Genomic DNA, 20,307 nt, shown 5'->3' with positions numbered 1-20,307 from the left:
TCAAGTCCACTGTATATGGAATCTTTTAAAATGAAAATAAAATCTTTAACAGTGAAAACCTACATATTTGAACTCAAGATACACTGACCCTATGACGTTCATAACTTCATCTGACTGGAAAAACTGGGAGACTAATTAAAAATTTGCTTATAGCTAATAGAACACCTGGACCTTGCTGCTTTCCTTCTTATGTTCTTTGAGCAAAAATAACAACAGACATTCCAATGGTAGGTACTGAATAGTTACCTTAACCTGTTTCCTGCAGATTTTATCAATTCAACCACTTGCTTGTGAGTAAAACCTTCCATGTTAACTCCATTGATATTAGCAAGGACATCACCTGGGAGATGCAAAGCAAAAGAAGAGAGAAATGAGTGTTCTGCAAAAGCATGCCCTCCTGGGTCTGCACTTCAGACCAAAGCAAAAAGCTCTTCTCAATAAAGAAACGAAAAGGGATGAAAATTCATCTCAATTCAACAGGCTTTTGGGATAGTTATAGAACATGGGCATGCATGATCAACCTTTGCTGTCAAGAAATTACTACTTCTAGCTAACCAGTTAAAATAGCTCGTCTGGCAAATGTAGAGGCATCATGGGATACAGGACAGAGGACTGGACTTGGTGTCAAGAAAATCTGAGTTCAAATCCTGCCTCTGATATTTACTAGATAGTGCCCTGGTGAAGGAAGTCCCTTATTCTTACCCCACCCCCACCCAAATCACATGAACTTGACATACTACCCACATACTACCTGATAAAAGGCAGGATAAGGGATTACATGTTAGTTACCAGTCTGCAGTCCAGAGCGGTAAGCTGGACTTTCCTCCTGTACTTTAGAGATATATGTGTACATCGCAGTCAAATAGACATTTTGGTTCTGCAGTTGGTAAGTCTGTAAGTATGAAAACAAGATTCAAGATTACTACACGAAACTTTCAAATTCATTTGTTAAAAGCAAAATTTCCCCTCTTAGTTTGCATGCACGACATATGATAATGTTTTTTTTTTCCCAAAAAAAATTGTACCCAGGGGCAGTGTGCAATTCTGGACAATCTTTTGTCACTATGGATCACCATGCACTGTTTTACCAGGGAACTGAGCCTCAATCTCATTAAATTTCAAAACTTTAGAATAGAAGGATGAGTTCAGAGTAGCCCACGAAATTAGCTATTCTAACTTTAGAGAATACTCAAACTATCATCATTGCTCATTTTTTAATTAATAAATTTCTCCTTATTTCCTAAAAGAACAAGAGTCCTGGTACAAGGTAAAGAAAGAAATCCCCTTCATGTTAATTTCCAGCTGGGTATTTTCTTACCTTAGAATAAGAAGATGTAGGTACAGAGAGAAATATGCAAAGATTAATTATTTTAAATTAGAGTTCCACAAATAATGACAATCTGTTCCACATTTATATAGAAGCACAGTAATTGACTCAATTATCTTCATTTCTGAAAGCTTTGTTATGCCTGCCCTGAATACCTACAGACTCATTAGTCAGAGAACTAAATTAGAAAAAGTTATGCTTCTCCTATTATACCAATTTGGCAAAAATATCATTTTAATTTGATGCATAAACGCAGGATATATATTGGATCAACACATTGTCCCAACATCCTAAGCTTAATGAGTTTCCCCCCCACCCTCTTGCTTTATGAGGTCTAGCTTTGTATTGAACCAAAATAAATATTTTTTTTTATTTTAGCAATTTGTTTAATTATTCCTAAACATAAGTTACATACATCAAAATATTTCCTATCTAGGAGAAACAACTGCGATCCACTTCAGATTCTATAAAACTTCACTTTTTTCATGTATAATTTTCTTTTTTGTTATATAACATAACATCAACCAACACAAACATTTCAATACACAAATAATTAAGAACAAAAAGAGAATCAAGTCGTCAAAGATACTAGAGGACCATTCTTCAGTCTTTATGTATATGGTAAACTAAAGGGTGATATTTCAAGTTTATCAAAGGAGCTCTTTATAGATCTGGAGAGGCCCTAAATTCATGCTATGCCAACAGACTGCAAATCTTGGTGGGTCCTATCAAGTTAAAAGGGGTCCAGGTACATACTCAGCAACCTACTGCTTCCTAAGGAACAACATATTTAAGTCCAGAGATGCTTATCACCAGGTTTTTTTTTTCTGGCCACAGCAAAAACATAATGCATTGTGGCTGCAATCCGCACTGGTGAAGGGAGTTCCCATACCAACAAAATCAAAGTTCCCTACAGTACTAATGATGCAAATTTGTAATTATAGCAATAGCTGCCATTTATATAGCACTTTAAGGTTTGCAACATGCTTTACCTATGTTATCTCATTTCATTCTCTCAACAGCCCCATTAGCTAGGTCAGGGATGGAGAACCTGCAGCCTCGAGGCCACATGTGGCCTCCTAGGTCCTTGGGTGCAGACTTTTGACTGAGTTTTACAGAGCAAATCCTTTCATTAAGGAGATTTGTTCTGTGGAGTTGAGGACCTAGAGGACCACATATGGCCTTGAGGCTACAGGTTCCCCACCCCTAAGCTAGGTGCTTTATTATGCCCATTTTTCAGATGAGGAAGCCAAGGTTCACATAGATTAAGTGACTGGCCTAGTATCATACAGCTAGTAAATATCTGGGGTAGAACTGAAACTTAGGTCTTCCTTCCTCCAAATACAGTTGTATATCCAATGTGCCACCTAGCTGTGTATTTTTTTAAAAAGTCCCAAAACCACAGAATTTGAGAGCTGCAAGGGCCCTCAGTGGCTATTTAGTTGAACGTAGGAAAAGAATCCCACTGTAGCAGACCTTGTATTTGGTTAGTTATAGTGTTACAGCTGCTAGGGCCTGCTAGAATTTACAGTCTAGTGCGTAATTTAATTTACCCTGCTTCTGATTCTCTACCTCAAACCTAATTTCCTTTCTTCAGAGCTGCAACATCACCAAACTCTGGTTTATAAGGTAAAAATTCCATCTCATTTCCCGCCTCCCGCATACAATGTGATGCTACATTCGCAACTGGTCTGGGCCTATGGCCAGTTCTCTATCCACTCCACCACACTCCCTCTCCGGGCTGGTTGGCAGGTAGTACAGATATTATTATCTCCCATTTTGCATATGAGTTAAATGAGGCTGACTGGTTAAGTGATTTGCCCAAGTTTACATTTCTGATTTGAGACTTTTTATTAAAACCCAGGTTTTCCTGGCTTCACGTGCCCTGGCTTCCTAGCCACTGTGCCCTGCTGACTCTCATGAGCACAGTATTGGCACAGTGAAGGGAGAAAAGCCTTCTCCAGCATAGATTTCCCACAGTCAGCTAGTTCATTTTCTCCTTCCCCCTATTTGTAAACTATTGAAAAGAGCTACTTGGAACTGACTAAAGAGCAAAAGCTTCCTCATCTTTTTTTTTCATATTTGACCAATGGAATAAACTATAAACTAATTCATTAATTAATTAACAATGAAAGTATAAATAAATAAATAAAATTGTACAAAACACGAATGAACAAAATTGTACAAAGACTATATGTGCACAAGTGTGGACTGAACATGAAGAGAAAAGGGGTTTTCCAAGAGAGTTAATGACAGTCTTACTTAAGGGAGAGTTAAAAAAAAAAACACTATTCAGATTGTAAATTATTAACTGATCTTGATCTTTGAGGATGACAATGAAGTTTCCATTAATAGCACTTTTAGTTATCAGAGGACAAAGGACTGAATCTGGTAACAGAAGACAGCTCTTCTTACACAGTTCTGCTAGAACTTTGTACCTCGATGACCTTAGAAAAGTCTCTCTGCCTTTTGTCTATAAAATTTTGAGGTAGTTGAGCTAAATGATCTCTGAGGTCCCTTCTATTTCTAAGTATGATGATGTGATTAAAGTTTTACCTCTTGATATGTATACAATGGACATTCCTTGTGGAAAGAACCTATGCACAGGAAAGAGGGTGCTATTTCCTCCAAGAAGACTATGTAGTCATTTGTTCTGATTCTATAGATGCTGTTACAAGTCAGATGATATTTCATTACCCCCCCCCCAAAAAAGCAACAGAAACAACAGTATCTTTGTAGCAAAACAGGGAATTTCTAGATTGCATTAATTTAAAGCAAAGGTGACATGAAGGTAGATAATAAGCCTTCTTCCACTAGTTGGCTTAACTCTTTCTCCCTAGTCTTATTCAATGTAGTTAGATTGAGATCATTTGTATTTTTTACACATGAAAATGGCATTCTTGCAAGTGGCATTTTCTTATTTTTAGACTGATTTTCCAATGCCAGTGGCAAGGAATAGTCATTTTATTCCTCAAGGAAATACCTATAATGAAAATTGAAGCATTGTAGATCAGGGCTAGAAGCAAACTCAAAAATCCCCTAATCCAGATAAGAAAACTGAGGCTCACCAAAGCTGAGTGACTTGCTAAAATCACAAAGGTGGTAGATGGCAGTAAAATGATTCTAATCCAAATCCTTTGGCTCCCACATTAACGCTCTTTCTAGCATCCTACACTGTCTCAGCTAACCTAAGCACTATGTGCAAAAATCTCAGCCACAAACTAGATAAATCTGTGATTAAGTCAAGTGTATCTCAGTGAAATGCAACAGCCTACCAAAAACAATTCTAATTTGCCAACCATCTAATTCATCAGTGAAACACTCAACAGTATCAAGTGTCATTGGACTCACTTCAGGAAACAAATTATCACTAGATATTTCCTTGTCACCTATAAAATTAAATAAAATCCCTACAGCCCAGTCATTTAGGTTGGTGCTCATAATCTGTATCTATTCGATTCAGTCAACAAACATTTACTTTGAGCCTACTATGTGCTGGATGATACATATACAGGGCACCAGTGATTCAAAAACAACACAATACAAAACAACAATACAATGTAATTTCAAGAAGGAAAGAAGGCCCACTGGGAGTGGGGGAATGAGGCAAAAAGGTATCCAATAAGAGCCAACACCTTAATCAAAGAAGCACTGTAAACATTTCAATCTAAGTATTTTTTTCTTCATAGTCAGGGTTGCCTTTGGCATTTTCTGCCTTTTATGGTTCACTGAAAATCATCATAATGGAATGTAACTAAAACAATGTCACCTATCATTGAGTTGCTTACTAACATATTTGTACAATGGCTCTAGAGGTACAGTACCTGGGTTCAAATCCTACCTATTATCTTTGTGACGGTGAGAAAGTCAGTTAGCTTCCCTGTGCCTCAATTTCTTCAACTGAAAAATGAGGGTGTTGGACGACAGAACTTCTGTCCCTATCAGCTCTTAGTTTATGATCCTATAATCCCTAGCCACAGGTGGGAGCAAAATGTACGGGACAGTCACAGATTGGAACCAGAGAACTTGAGGCCAAATCATGATCCTGCTGTGAACTCTCTGTGCGATTCTGACAAATCACTTCCTTAACACAGGAGTGGAGAACCTGTAGCCTTGAGGCCAAATGTGTCTTTCTAGATCCTTAAGTGCAGCCTTTTGACTGAATCAGGCCCCAGGCTCCCCAATCCTGTGTTCTGAGGCTCCAATAAGATAATTTGGAAACTGTAAAGTGCTATATAAAGACCAGTTATTATTATCAGCAGCCTCCCGGCCTCCCGTCTGGTGACAGCTTTTCTCCCTAAGTTTTCTACTGCACTGAAGCTATGCTCAAGCAATGTTTATAAAGCAGAACAGGGGTGTGCTGATAAATGTTTAACAAATGGGCTAGGAAGGGGGAGGGGACAAGTAGGTGCAACACTTTTAAATTTAATCTGCGTTATTAACACTTTCCTAAGTCTAGACAATCAACAAAACAATAAATCAAGCCTTGATCTGTAGTAATTGCTTTTTTTTTTTTCTGGGATGTAAAAGCTCACAATGAAACAGTAAGCATAGGTTCTCACAAGTCAAATAGAGTTGGTTCCAGCACAGTCCTGTATTAATCCTTCCGAGCCTCAGCTTCCTCATTTGTAAAATAAAGATAACTTCTAACGTTACTTGTAGCTCTAAAGCTGTGATCAAATTCTCCAGCTGTCATCAAAAGAACCTGAATGGCCTCTGCCTTCCTTAATCTGAGGTAATGTGTTCAGTCATTTTTCAGTCTTGTCTTCCTGACCCCATTTAGGGATTTTTTGACAAGATACTGGAGTAGGTTTGCCATTTTCTTCTCCAGCTCATTTTACAGATGAAGAACTGAGGCAAACAGGGTTAACTGACTTGCCAAGGGTCACACAGCTAGTAAGTGTCTGAGGCTAGATCTGAACTCAGAAAGATGAGCACCCAACACTCTATACAATAGGTCACCTAGCTGCCCAAGATTAAGATAAAGATTAAGGTAAAGAGCAGCTCTCAAATTGTTTCATTCTTCAATTACAGCCTCTTCCTGCCTTGGTCTTCCCTTTCCCACCCACCCAAGGTCTAATCCAGCTGCCACTGTAATATTCAAGACTGGTTCCCTCATTCTCCAGCTCTTATCTCAACCCTTATTTGAAAGGAGCTAACCATGACACCACCTGAAACATTCTCTTACTTAAATGTTTGGAAAACTTTAAACTGCCTACCTGAATTTCAAATCCAAATGTTCCATTATCCTGTTTTTCCACAGTGACCAGCCTTCTGTAATGAAAACATTGCATATGGAGATCAAAACATCATATTTGGCACAAAATTACAATTAAGGAAAACTGCTATGATTAAGAACAAGCTAACAATGATCCCAATTATGATATACATGTATATATGCATGTGCATGCACAGGTGTGCATTTACATGTTTTAAACAATCTGGAAAGCTGAATCCCTTAATACGGTGTATTGACAAAAAGCAAATGAACATTTTTTTCCTATTTTTTACCTCTGTGGCCAGGAGAAGTCACCCAAAGAACTTGATCTAGTCAAAGCATTCTGAAAACAGGAAAAAGAAAGCAAAAAAGATGGTCAATTTTTTAAGTCTATAAAAACATTCCTTAGTTTATAAAACATTTGAGATCATCAAAGAGCTAAATCTATAACTTTTGCTTTGATCCAGCCTGTATGAAGTCATTCACATAAAGGCTTAAAGTTTATCCAGTTCTCTAGTGAGAGGAAGAAAAAACAAGAAGGACCTTATTTTAGAAACAGGAAACAGGCAGAATGCTCAGGTATTCATCTCATAGCATAAAATTAAAGCTTCCATAATACCTCTTTCCTTTGGGATGATAATTAATGTGTCAGAATTCCCAGGGGTCCAAAAAGAACTTCATGTCCAATCTATTTTTTTAAATAGCCTCTGAAAAGTGATCCCTAACAATTTATAGTCAACAGTCATGTTCAAAAAACAAACACACCCATAGAAGGACATGCAAAATCAAAATGTCAAATATTTTCATCATATCCTCACTAGCAGTCTTGTACAAACAGAGCCTGTGTGCTTAATAAGGACTTTTTTGGGATGTGGATGAAGTGGAGGAAGGTGGTGAGGATGAAGATGAGGATGATGAGGATAAAAATAACAATCTTGTGCTTACCACAGGATTCAGTATAGGTACATAAATTACAAAGGAGAGGAGGAAAGGAAATAAGCATGTATATAGCACCTACTATGTGCTTAGTACATAATGCATGGTCAGTGCTATTATGATCCCTATTTTACAGTTGAGGAAACTGAGGCAAGGAATTAAGCACCTTGCCCAGGCTCACACAGCTAGTAAGTACCTGAAGATACATTTCAACTCAGGTCTTCCTGACTCCAGGCCAGGCACTCTATCTGCTCCGCCACCAACTGCTTCTAATATAACATACGTATGTTATATATTATATTATATTGCATTATTACTTATATATGTGAATACACACACATACATATACACATATATGTGTGCACACACACATATGCATGCAGCTAAGTGGTACAGCTGATAAATTGCAAGGCCTGGAACCAGAAAGATTCCTCCTCCTGAGTTCAAATCTAAGCTCAGACACTTACTAGCTATATGATCCTGGGCAAGTCACTTGACCTGTTTGCCTCAGTTTCCTCATCTGTAAAATGAGCTGGAGAAGGAAATAGCAAACCACTCCAGTATCTTTGCCAAGAAAACCCCAGATGGGGTCATGAAGAGTAAGACATGCCTGAAATAATTAAACAACAACAGCATAGTTATATATGAATACACAAAAGATTTATGATTTCATTTGTGTAAGAATCTCCAGATACTGGAACTCCCTCTACCCACACAGATCATGACCCACCCCTGACTTAGGAGATAAGCCTAAACAGGGAAGGGCTTCTTAAAGCCCACAGAGATTAGAAGTCCTACTCAGGGCCACACAGCTAGTAGAAATGTAGGTCTCAGATTGAACATAGGCCTTCCTAACTCCAAGCCCAGCCCTCTATCCACTACTCAGAGATGTCAAACTTACAGTCTCCTGACAGAACATACCCACAAACCTCCTGCCTGTGTGCAGCCCCAGACTAAAATGTACTTGGGAAATGTTTAACAAATTAAATAAAAAATGCAATACAACACTGCCAATGTTAATTTGTGATTTTTTAAGTCAATATGCCATCTGTTTTCATTTGAATTTGCCAGCATCAATATCACTGCTACCTCTATGTTATTATGTTGATGCTATATGCCTGTATACACAAAAGACTTATGATTTCCCACTGTGTGGAAACTGTAGGTGTGCAAACTCCTATCACTTATACACACATCACCACTGACTTGTCACTTAGTAGAAAGGCCAAAGCAGGAGCCTCTTAGGGCACTTAGAGGTCTTGCCCTCTCCTGGGCTAGAGCTGAACACTGGTCTTCCTTTCTCCAGGCCTATCTTATTCAGAAAGAGAAACATTAACGCTTCTGAATAGATTGGGTACATGCATGTAGGTGCATCACATAATTCACATGTAACTAGGCAATCAGGTGATACAGTGGGTAAAGGTGTCACACTTGGAGTCAGGAAGACTTGAGTTCAAAACCTGCTTTAGACACATTATCTGTGTGTCTCTGCGCAAGTCATTTAACTTGTCTCAGCCTCAGTTTCTTCATCTGTAAAATTGGAATAATAACAGCATTTAATGATAGGGTTGTTGTGAGGATCAAATAAGTATATTGCAAACCTTAAAGAGCTAAATAAATACTAGCTATTGATTCACAAGTAGCCCAAGGTGTTAGACCCAGAGCCTCAACTCTTTCTTTTCTTCACTTAGAAGCAGTTTTAACTGAATACATCTTACAACTAGAACGCATGCCCACCCTGACAAGATCATAGATCCATGAAAATACTACAGTATTTAACTGAATGCAATCTTGGTCAAGTACCGGGGAAAGACCTGTATCCCAGCAACACAGACAAACACTTGTACTCTTGGAACACAGGTGAGCTTAGCCCAAGATAGGCAGATCCTGCTTGGGAGGATAACCAGGTCCCTGTCTTCTGAGATCTGTTTTGCAATTGACAATGAGTAAAAGGGGCCCAACATTGAAATTAATGCTACCTATTAGAACACAAGTTATATGATAATTCTCACTACAAAAAGTCAACTGAGTGCATGAAACATCTAAAGGTCAATGGGAAGGTCATCTAGCTGGGAATTAAACAGGTTTCAGAAAACTCAGATGGAAGAGAAGGAAAAGGAAGGAGAGGATGGCAGGAGCTTATTGGCATGATAATAATGAGATCATTCCCTGAGAGCCTGCACAAATGAAATATACATGACATGTGTGACCCCAAACAACAGTGCCAATAACCTTCTCACTTGGGCGGTCTGTTCTTTGGAAGGAACAGCCTGTCATTGAAGCTGGAAGCAATATTCCTAGGATGTTGGAATACCCAGCACAAAATGCTTTCATTCCAGTGAGGCTTCCTGTCTAGCCTAATATCCAGGATTTGGCACCCAGTCAATCAAGTTAATGCAACGGAAAGTCGGTATCTTATTCCCCACAGATCTGACATTTGAGCATTTCATTTTTTCTCTCTGACCAATCCTAAACCCAAGCTTCTTTCAAGTACTGAAGGATGAAATGAGCAAGCTTAAATATGTGGGAGCTTTTTGGCCTGTGAACCTTGATGCCTGGTGTGGGCCTTGGTGTAAGTTACCAATGCAGTTTATCTCTCAGAGTGGGCTCCCTCTCCTGTAGACAATGCGTGACTTTAGGTCAAAGCCAGAATCTGAATGAGTAGTGGAGAGAGGAAGGCATAGCAATGCTAGTCCAGATGCCATAGACTGAACACGACTTATCTTCTATATAAGCGAGTCAAGGTCAGCCTTCTATCCATCTGCATTGCTGGAGGGGGTTTCCATAAGGGTAGTTCCCCACATGGATGAAATCAATCAATCAATATTAAACAGGTCGCCAGGGTGAGTGGAAAAACATCACAAACACTGCTACTCCTTGTTCTTTACATACAGGCACTTAATGAAAGCTAACTGATGTTTGTGGAATGAATGAATGAATGAATGAATGAAGTACCATCTTAATATACACTTGATATTCCTAAGTGTCCTCAAGAGCTTCACCATATAGTCATTCCCTTCTCAATGCTGAGAAAGTAAGTCACTTCTAGGTCCCCCAAATTTTTTTGTTTCTCCCTCTGAATTCTGAATAAACAAAAGTTAACCTCATCCAAATAGCATGACAGGATCATACTCAAACAGTTTAAAGTATGGGAGAAGCACGGGGTTATAGATGAAAGATGGAACTCATATTACACATCTGCCCCCACAACAGAGACATAATTGGGGACTGAATGCTCCCCAAAAAGGGAATTTTCTTTCTTTTCTCATAAACATGGAGACAGCATTTTCCATAATTTATACCAATGAAATAATGGTTCCCAAGGAAGAAGAGAAAAAAATAGAATTGTAACCAACCAACATTCAAAATTAATAAGCTCATAGATTTAGTTCTGGAAGAAACCTTTGGGATCACTGAGTTCAACAACCTCATGTTAGCAATGAGGAAGCTGAGGCCTAGGGAAGTTAAGTGACTTGCCTAAGGTCACACAGTTTAAGTGGCAGAACTTCAATTTAAGCCCTTCTCCTCTGACTCCAAATGCCACCCCTCACTGTCCACCATGCTGCCTCTCTAACGTCTGATAACATTAGTCAGACAAACTGAATACTACACTGTCCCCTGAGTTCCTGGTGATGAACACCAGTGTGAATTAGTGAGAGCAACATCACGGGAGCTGTTCAAGCAGAGGCCGATCAACAGCTTTCAGAGAGTCTGAAGAACAGATTCAAACATTAAACGACGTGCTCTACCAAATCACTGCTTCAGTCCTACACAACTCAGAGGTTCTGAGAATCAATATGACCCCTTTGCAGAATCGGCACCTTCCCCCAATAAGAAGAGAAGCATAGATGTAGAGGGAACTTCCAGAAGTCATCTCATCCTTTCCCTGCATTCGGTGAAAATCGTTCTGGCTTCACACAGCACGAAAATTCAGATTCTAGGAAGTAAGTGACTATTTAGTTCTTACCCTTATCTAGAAGGGAAATTTCACAATCTTTCAAAATAACCCTTCTACTGCTAACTAACCCTTTTCCTTAGAGGCTACTGACTAGTTAAGAATAAAACATTTGCCAAGCACAAAGCTAGGTGAGGAGCTGGCAGTGCTAAATATCAATAAGTATCCGTTGATGGATTGATCTGGGTTAAAAGAGATGCAAAGGAAAATCAACCTATGTCAAAGTCTAAATTAGTTCCTACTCAGATTAGCAATGAGAACGTTTTAACCACTTAACATTTAAATCAAAGTATTCACAGCTTGACACCATCAACATTTCTGACATGTGGCATGCCCTGACATGAAACCCACCTTTTTTTTTTTCTTTAATCTGTCAGATTTTAACAGTGTATGGTTGGCACTGCTCCACAGATTCACGTGAGCTCTTCTATTAAATAATCTGCTAAGATGGAATAAGGGGAACCTAAGCAACTATCAAAGGACTGAGACTTTGGAAAATCATTTCCCTGTGGGTTTTTCCCTAGTGTTAGTAGCATTATTTTGGGCTCCATCCTGTGATGTCTTACATTCTGTAGACTGTCCATCCATCTATAACCATCTTGCAGTGTTGTTGTGATGGCACCAAAAATCATGAATGAGAAGCTGGTGTGTGAAGCACAGCATATGCTGGCAACAGCTGTCTTTTATTACACATTATCTAATATGAGAAATCCAGGCTTAGCAATTTGGCAGGGCTGCAAGGCACACATTCAATTATGCATGAAGCCTGGTCAGATCTTAACCCCTTAGGAGTTACTAAGATAAGGATTCTAAGATCAATTTTATTTATGATTACCTTCTTGTCACTCGGTTACTTTTTTTTTTCCAATAAAGCATTTATTAAGCGCCTACCGTGTACCAAGCACTCTGCTAACTTTATGCCTGCAGAGATTGGTGCCTTGGTAATGATGCAGCTCACTGTGGCCTTTTTTTCTGAATCCCAATACCTTAGCTACAAGCTCACCAAAGGTGTCTGGCACCTAGCAAGCACTTAATAAAGACTTGTTAACAGACAGACTGGCAAAAAGTGTATGGATTCTACCTCACACTGAACATGTTTAAAAAAAAAAAAAAAGGTACCTGGCACTACAAAGGAGGTTAGGCCTGTTTCCAGCATCTACTTCTGCTGCCCAGTAACAAGAGATTGTTGCTTCCTGTAGCTAACTCTGCACATTCATTTCACGAAAGTGTTTGGGGCCATTATTCACAGGTGTGTATTTATTTCCAAATGAAAAATTGAAGTTATATTCTCTATTTTCTTTGCCACTCTTCCTCATCCCCAACACACACACACACACACACACACACACACACACACACCTCTTACCCTTTACTCGCCCTCAGTAACATTCACACATTCATGATTTTTTCTTACAATGTACTTTAAAACCAAGAGCAAGAGATAAACTTGAGACTTAGCCAAAGACAAGAACACCCCACAAAAATAGTACAGCAGAACTGATTTTTTTTCCTAATTGGCAACCAAGAGGAGAACTTGGGCAACGTAGTTTCATAAGAATGTCTAATCTCATCTCAACTTATTCAGTTTCAACAAAATTAGGTGCATAAGCTTAGGCTTGCCATGGCACTAAATGAAAAGGGCTAATTCCTTTTTTGAAAATGAACAGAAGATGTTCACGTGTTTTTGGATGTACAGAATAGATGCTACAGGCAGCTAGGAAGGGCAGTGGATAGTGCGCCAGGCCTGAAGGCAGGAAGACCTGAGTTCAAATCCAGCCTTAGACAGTTACTAGTTGTATGACCCTGGGCAAGTCACTTAAAGCTGTTTACCTCAGTTTCCTCATCTGTAAAATAAGCTGGAGAAGGAAAAGGCAAACCACTCCAGTATCTTTGCCAAGAAAACCCCATGGGGGCACAGAGAGTCAGACATGACTGGAAATGATTCAACAACGAAGAACAGGTGCAATAGGTAATGTCTCTTGCTGCCCTAGAATGAAAGCATAGAGAAGGCAGAAAACATCCCAAAAGATAGTGGGCATAGTGCTTAGTACACTAGAAACAGTCAATAAACAGAAAACAGTGACCACATCCCAACACTAAGTTCTCAGAGCCTTTCTTAGGAAGTCACCTTTGTAATGATTGCCTGTATAAAGAAAATATGACCCCAAATAATCAGTGTCTACAGTTCTTTACTCACGGAATATCCTTGAAGCAAAATAAGAAAAAGTATAGACAGCTTGAAATACTGCAACTCCCAGTTTATATTCCTGTTACTAGTGACTCATAAGATCATAAAATTCAGACCTGGAAAGAACCTTAGAGATTGTCTGATCCAACCTCATCTCTTTTTACTGGTAAGGAAACCGAAGTCCTGTAAGGGAAATGACTGATAGGGAAGAGTGATGTTTATCCTTCATTCTCAAAGAGGAGCAATGACAACAGGAAAGTGATGTCATAACTTGCAAGTGAATTGGATTTAAGTGAGGAAGAGCTGTGCCTCACTCTTCTCCAGAGTTCTGGGAGTCCAGTGGCAAGACATAGGTTAGGATGGCTGGTGATGGCCCAGGATACAGTGGAAGACCTTGGCCATTTTAAGCTAAGGTCTTTCCCAGATCTCAGTTTATCTGAGACAACACCCATTCAGTGATTAAGGCTAGCTAATAATTGAGGCAAAAGATGGCCTAGTTTGCCTTCACAAAAGAACTATTCTGGGAGGGGAAGACCCTCAGAGTTTCCAGGAAGGAGGGATAACATGAGATTCAAATTCAGTTCCTCTGACCTCCAAACCCAGGGTTTTAATGTGGGTGCTCAGTTAGGACTGATTCAAGACCACAAAGCATTACACTAGGATTTATGCACACCATGACACCCTTGGAGCTATCACACTTCTAAAGACTACCCCTTTCCTTCCATCTCCTAAAAACATCTTCCAAAGAAAGGACTGAAGTGCTTTCCAAAACTATTTGGGAGTAGGAGTAAAATACCAACTGCACAGACCATGGTGTCTGTCTGACACCTCCTACCACCACAGGTATCCTTGTATATACACATATACACACACACATACACACATATGAAATCTATTTTTGAAGAATTCTAAAGACAAACATCCAAAGGCTTCTGAAGATTTATCTTAAAAAAAAAAAAAAAACTGTGGGCTGGCCAGCTACAGTTTTACAGAAACGGAAGCCAATACTAACAAGAAGTATGAATTGCTGATGTCAGACACAAAAATGTTGAAAATAACAAAGTGGGCAGAGAAACACCTGTCTTTTTGGTAGCCAACCAGGGATCCTGCTGCCTGCAAATCAGAGTTCCTGCCAAACTAGGGATCGGCGTCTCATAACAAGCTAGAGAAACATGAGTATTATTTGGTGGGGGGTTTTGGTCAACTGAATCTACTGGGAAGTTCTGAAATGTTTACAGATATTAAATTTTCATGCCCCATGTCTTTCAAGGATGGAGAAATACCATAGAAACAGGCTTGTTCTTAGCACTTCCCACCACAACCCAAAAAATATTTCTTCCAGAAAGCCAGATTGGGGGTATGAGCTTAACTGTTTAGAGGCCTTACATTTTAGAGGAGGATGAGAAAAGGAGAAAAGTAAGCAGAAGCACTGCAGGATGAAGGAGTGAAGATGGATGTGTTCATATGAGCGTCCACATTGGTGTTAAGATTGTGAATACATGTATGCATATTCTGTGTACAAAAATAAAAATGATGTCATGGACGGAGAGCCAGCCTTCATGATCAGGAAGACATAGGTTCTAGTCCTAACTCTGACATATACTGGGCAGGTCATTTAACTTCTAATTCTCTCAGGCAACTTCCTAAGATTATACAGTGCTAAGAAAATGCTGGTCGGCATTGTTAGAGGAAGTCTTCACCCTATATTGATGAAATGAATGGCTTAATTTTTTAAAGTCATATTAATAAGAACCAGCAAAAGAAAAGAGAGAGGAGAATATGCAAGCTTGATGGAGGGAAGAAATATGAAAGACGAATAAGTTTGAGAGAGTTCCTGCCCCGACTATCAAAATCATAAGAAAGGACAACATCTGCTTCCCAAGTGTTAAATGATGCTCTAATCAGTTGCCCTAAATTACATGTTATATATAGGTAAATATATGACTACAGCATGCAACTGGGCAGTAGAACTACAACTATGGTAAGGCAATCAGAGCCTTGTCCTAGGGCAGAAGTATCAAACATACTGTCCCGTTGTCTTCAACCAGATTAAAATGTAATTGTGAAACATTTAACAAAATAAATAAAAATACAATAGAACCTAATGTTAATACATGGTTTTCTAAATCATTACGTGGCCAGCAGGGATCTTTATGTGTCCTTTGGTGGCCCATATCTATTTGAGTTTGACACTACTGCCCTGGGTACCAAAAATGAGAGAGCACTGACATTCTTTCAGCAACAAAGAAGCACATGAATTTAATACCTACTTAGTAATATTAAGTCATTAAAATATGAACTATCAGATGGTATCCTTCCTCCCCAGTAGCAGCCTTTATGTATGCCTGGGTTTCAGTCTATGGGGGCCAGAGTCACAAAATCTCTCTCCCTCTTCTCTTACCCACCCCCTTCCTCCACACTGACAGGTTAGGGTACCAGGGTCTCTCCTTACACAGGGACTTACATCCCAGGTTCTCTGAGTAACCCTCTACCCTCAAATGAATTTATCTAGAGTTTATTTGAGAGTAGATTTCATGCTGCTAGACCAGGGTGACAAAATTGTTAGTTACAACTCTGCTCTATATCTAATACTTCTGAAACCTACATTAGCTAAAACATGGGTTATCATTCTGTTTCATTCTACAGTACTTTTTTTGTCAAATACACATGTTGGGAGTTGATTACAATAATTCTCATCACATCATAACCATTAAGAGAAGAAAAACACTTTTCTGAATTGAGAAAAAATTCTTTCAAATCTACAGCAAATTATATATTCTTCTTAAAGATTCCTGAGCAAACAATGGATCACATAGCAGCCCACCAAGTTTAAATCTATCATCTACTTTGATCTTCATTAAAACTTTACAAAAAAAAAACTAGAATGTTTAAGAGGGGTACACAATTGCTAATATACAATTAAGTAATGATAATTTGTACTGTGAAATGTTTCTGAATATTTTCTACCTTAAAAGGTTCTATTCTGAATCAGGTACATAACTAAGCATATTTAGGATTTTGGTGGGATTTTACTTTACCAATTTATTAACTAAATATTTATTAAGGGCCTTTTAAAAATAGAATACTCTGTTAAGCCCTGGGTGAGATACAAAGCTGAGATAAACCAGTGGGCCTCACCTCATTGAGTTTCTAGTCTAGTAGGAGGGTATAATACATACACAAAAAGTGTAATACATAATAAGTACATAAAAGAGGTATAAACAAAGCCCTCCATCAGTTTAGGGTATGGGGAGAGGGAACAGGGAGGAAGAGCGTTGTCATTAATGGCTTGTAATAATGGAATCAGCAAAGGAATTATGATTAGTTTGTTTTGCAATCTATTTAACAAATAACTTTTTTTAACATCGTGAACAACGCTGAATAAATTGACAAAGTCCCAAAGAGGTCTGACTGAATATTTTCAGAAGCATTGTCTCACCCCAAAAGAAATACTTTACCCAGAATCCAGCATGAAAGTTGAAGAACTGTATATATTAGTTGTAAAAGTTTAGCATACTCTCCAGAAACCAGACCCTAATATGATTAAGATCCTAAAGTGCTGCTTAGCGTGGCTACAGATGGGATAGAGGAAGAGGAAGAGGGGGACAGGAACACACACACACCAGTGATAGCTCACACAGGCTGTCAGGAGGTTGAGGAGAAAGAGCTCCATGACCCGATAAGCTTAAGAACCTCAGTTCTTCCTGAGCACTTCTCCAATAAAGGACAGAAATACCTTGGTCACACTTGGCTTTATGCTTTACTAGAGTCCCAGTATACCCAAACTTCTATTCGCACCCAGTGTTCCCACCTGTCTCACCGAAGTTCCTGAGCATCTAAGCTCGTCCTTTAGGAGCATACATGCTGGCTGAAGAATCCACTGCCTGGTGATGGTGAAAGTTCCCCAAAGTACAAAATGGTCATCATACCTGCTTTCGTCCCCGGGGCAAAGTGGCCACTGTTTCTGCCAGCATTTGAATCCTTTTATTATCCACTTGTGGGTTACCTGTGGGAGTAGAGTAGAAGCTATAAGCTGGGCCCGTATCCACCAAATTGTTGTTCTGCTGGATAGGCCTTTGGAAAGACATTGTGCATAAAGGTCACTCCAGCTCACACATTGCTTAGCCTTGCCGGCCAGGGAGAACTAAAAGCATAACCTTCTTGACAAGCAATCAAAAGTAGCAAAGCGGAAAGAGTCCCATGTGACTTCTGTGGTTGGAGGTGCTTGTTACACAGATCCCTTTTCGCAGATCACTCACATTTCTCAGTGCCTTTTTTTTAAGCCCATGGGAGAGCTGAGAGGTAGTTTTTGCAATTAAAGAAAATCAGCTTATTTTTTTCACTCTTGGCAACGGCCAGAACTCTTATGCTTTCATGTGCTGTGACAGTTTGTGTTCAAAATACCATCTGCTTTTTTTTTTTTAGTGGAGGTGGGGGGGAAACTTTCCCAAGTTTAATTTGCTAAATGCTGTCACGTTTTTTCTCAACCCATTCCCTAGACCTCTCCCCACACCAAGTACACACACATAGACACATACTTCATATTAGCAAACTTCAAAATGTGTGGTCATGAAGCCCTGAGAGTATCGGTGAGAAGTGCAGGTACTGGTCATGATGTTCTCTCTCTCTTTCTCTCTCTCTCTCTCTCTCTCTCTCTCTCTCTCTCTCTCTCTCTCTCTCTCTCTCTTTCTCTCTCCCTCTCTCTATCTCTCTCTTCCCTGTAATGTACTTCCCTCATATTATACTAGTCCATCAATGCTCATCAAAGACTCATTATACCTTCCACTTAGATTGTAACCATTCATCAGTCTTTTTGTTATGCTTCTCCTTTATCTGAACAGAAATATTTATCTTAATACAAGGCAGTGAACTAGAAAGGCCCAATTTGGTAGCAGGGTCAACTCCCATCAGCAGATTTCTCTATTCCCCAGAGTCAGCAGGTGTCCAGGACCCAGGGCCTTGGCAGCAGACAAATAGGATGGCTGAAGTGTATGGTCAGTTGGTCTAGGGATAGACGGAATGACAGAAGAACCAATGCAGGAAACAGAGTTTGACTATGAGGTTTTTTTAGTTTTGTTTTGTTTTAACTCTTAGAGGATGTAGAATGGAGTAATTTGGTTGAGTGGCAGAGAGAAATAAAGGGGTCTTCAAGCAATGGCTAAATGATCACTTGGTGGGGATGTAATATGAAATTAGATAAGTATGTAAAGTGCTTTCCAAGTCTAAAGGGAGACATAAATGTGAGTTACTACCATTACAGGGACTTTCTGACAAGTACGAGTTGAAATACATGATCTCTAAAATTCCTTCCAATACTGAGATTCCATGATTCAATTCTGTGATTCTATGAAACAAAAATCAAACATGGAGGAGGAATCTGGTTTAGTAGAAAAACCACTGGACCAGGAGTCAAGAGAGAACTGTGTTCTTGTACTATTTGTCACTAACTAACTATGGCACATTGGGTAAGTAATATAAACTCTCTGGATCTCAGTTTTCTCATCTGTAATATGTGGAAGTTTGAGCTGGAAAATGACTACAGCTCCTTCCAAACCTAAAATTCAATAAGTCAATAAGACTAAATATGAATTTCAAGGTTACCTTGAAGGCTATTCATAGAATTCAAATAGCATAACACTTTTTTGAACTGATACTGAGTCCAAATACACTTAATTCAAGAGCAATTCAGTCTTAACAGAGCTTGCCAAATAAAAACAGTAAAATCTTGAGTTGGCCTTTTTTCAAAAAAAAATGTGTGCCAATGCAGCTACAAAAGAACACTTTTACAATATAGTTCCTTATTCCATGTGTAGGAGGTGCCTCCAGGTGCCGCTGTCCCAACCTTTTAGGAGCCTACTTAAGTTTCCATAGTTAGCATGAGTAGCAGCATCACCAAGAATGGTGACTGGATTATACTATGAGTCTCCAAACTATAACAAATACTTATATTCTAGAAATGATAACACCATTTACAATTGATAATATGGATATAGCTTTCGGACTGGAAGGGACCACCTCCAGGAAGCCACCTGATGCAAACTCCTCGTTTTACAGATGAGGAAACTGAGCCCTAAGGATGTTAAGTGACTTGTTCAGAGGCAAGTAGTGCAGGTACAGGAAGTAGGCATCAGAAACTTGATGTAGGTGAATGTAGGTCCTCTGAATTCAGAGACCATTTAATCCAATTACAGATGAGAAAACTGAGGCCCAGCAAGGTTGACTCACTTGCCCACAATCACATAGGTAGTAAATAGTAGGGCCAGCATTTAAATCCACCTTAAGAGTTCTCTGACACCTAGTCCAACATGCTTTCCTGTGGAACACAATACTTTATGGGTGTTAGCCCTATACCCAACACTAGCCTTATAAATAAAGTCTCACTGTTACAAATCTTTTCTTCAAAAATTTGACCCTAAAATATATAAAGTCCTAAACATTTCCAGTCAGGAAAAGAAATACTATTCCATTATGCCAAGAAAAACCTAACTGTAGAAATTGTCTAAGTTTCGAGCCAAATTGTGTCCAAAATGACAGCAATCTTGCCTCCATGATGTGGCTACACTACAAAGGGCTGACTTCAGTTGACAGAAGAGATACTTACCTATGTGCAGAGCTGGGCCAGGGCACTTGTGGACCTTAGGCAAGGTTTAAAAATTGTGCGGCTGGACTATGTTACTATCCAC

The 20,307-nt window shown here is 39.2% G+C and overlaps 1 protein-coding gene across 1 annotated transcript in view; it reads right to left on the bottom strand.

Moving 5' to 3' along the window:
- LOC114045675 (cytohesin-interacting protein-like) overlaps nt 1-17,778 on the bottom strand; it is a 44,419-nt gene extending 26,641 nt beyond the window's left edge. The window contains exons 1-5 of the mRNA XM_027865766.1: nt 17,554-17,778; nt 6,839-6,888; nt 6,547-6,601; nt 790-892; nt 247-340 (exon numbers count right to left, since the gene is read on the bottom strand). Coding sequence (XP_027721567.1) covers nt 247-340; nt 790-892; nt 6,547-6,601; nt 6,839-6,888; nt 17,554-17,712 — 461 coding nt within the window. The 5' untranslated portion in view covers nt 17,713-17,778. The remainder of the gene's footprint in view (nt 1-246; nt 341-789; nt 893-6,546; nt 6,602-6,838; nt 6,889-17,553) is intronic.
- Nucleotides 17,779-20,307: the final 2,529 nt, after the last annotated feature.

The sequence above is a fragment of the Vombatus ursinus genome, unplaced genomic scaffold (genome assembly GCF_900497805.2).
Source record: "Vombatus ursinus unplaced genomic scaffold, bare-nosed wombat genome assembly UNPS02014779.1, whole genome shotgun sequence".
NCBI lineage: Eukaryota > Metazoa > Chordata > Mammalia > Diprotodontia > Vombatidae > Vombatus > Vombatus ursinus.
Note: the sequence above shows the minus strand (reverse complement) of the source record. Positions and strands in the feature narration are given on the sequence as shown.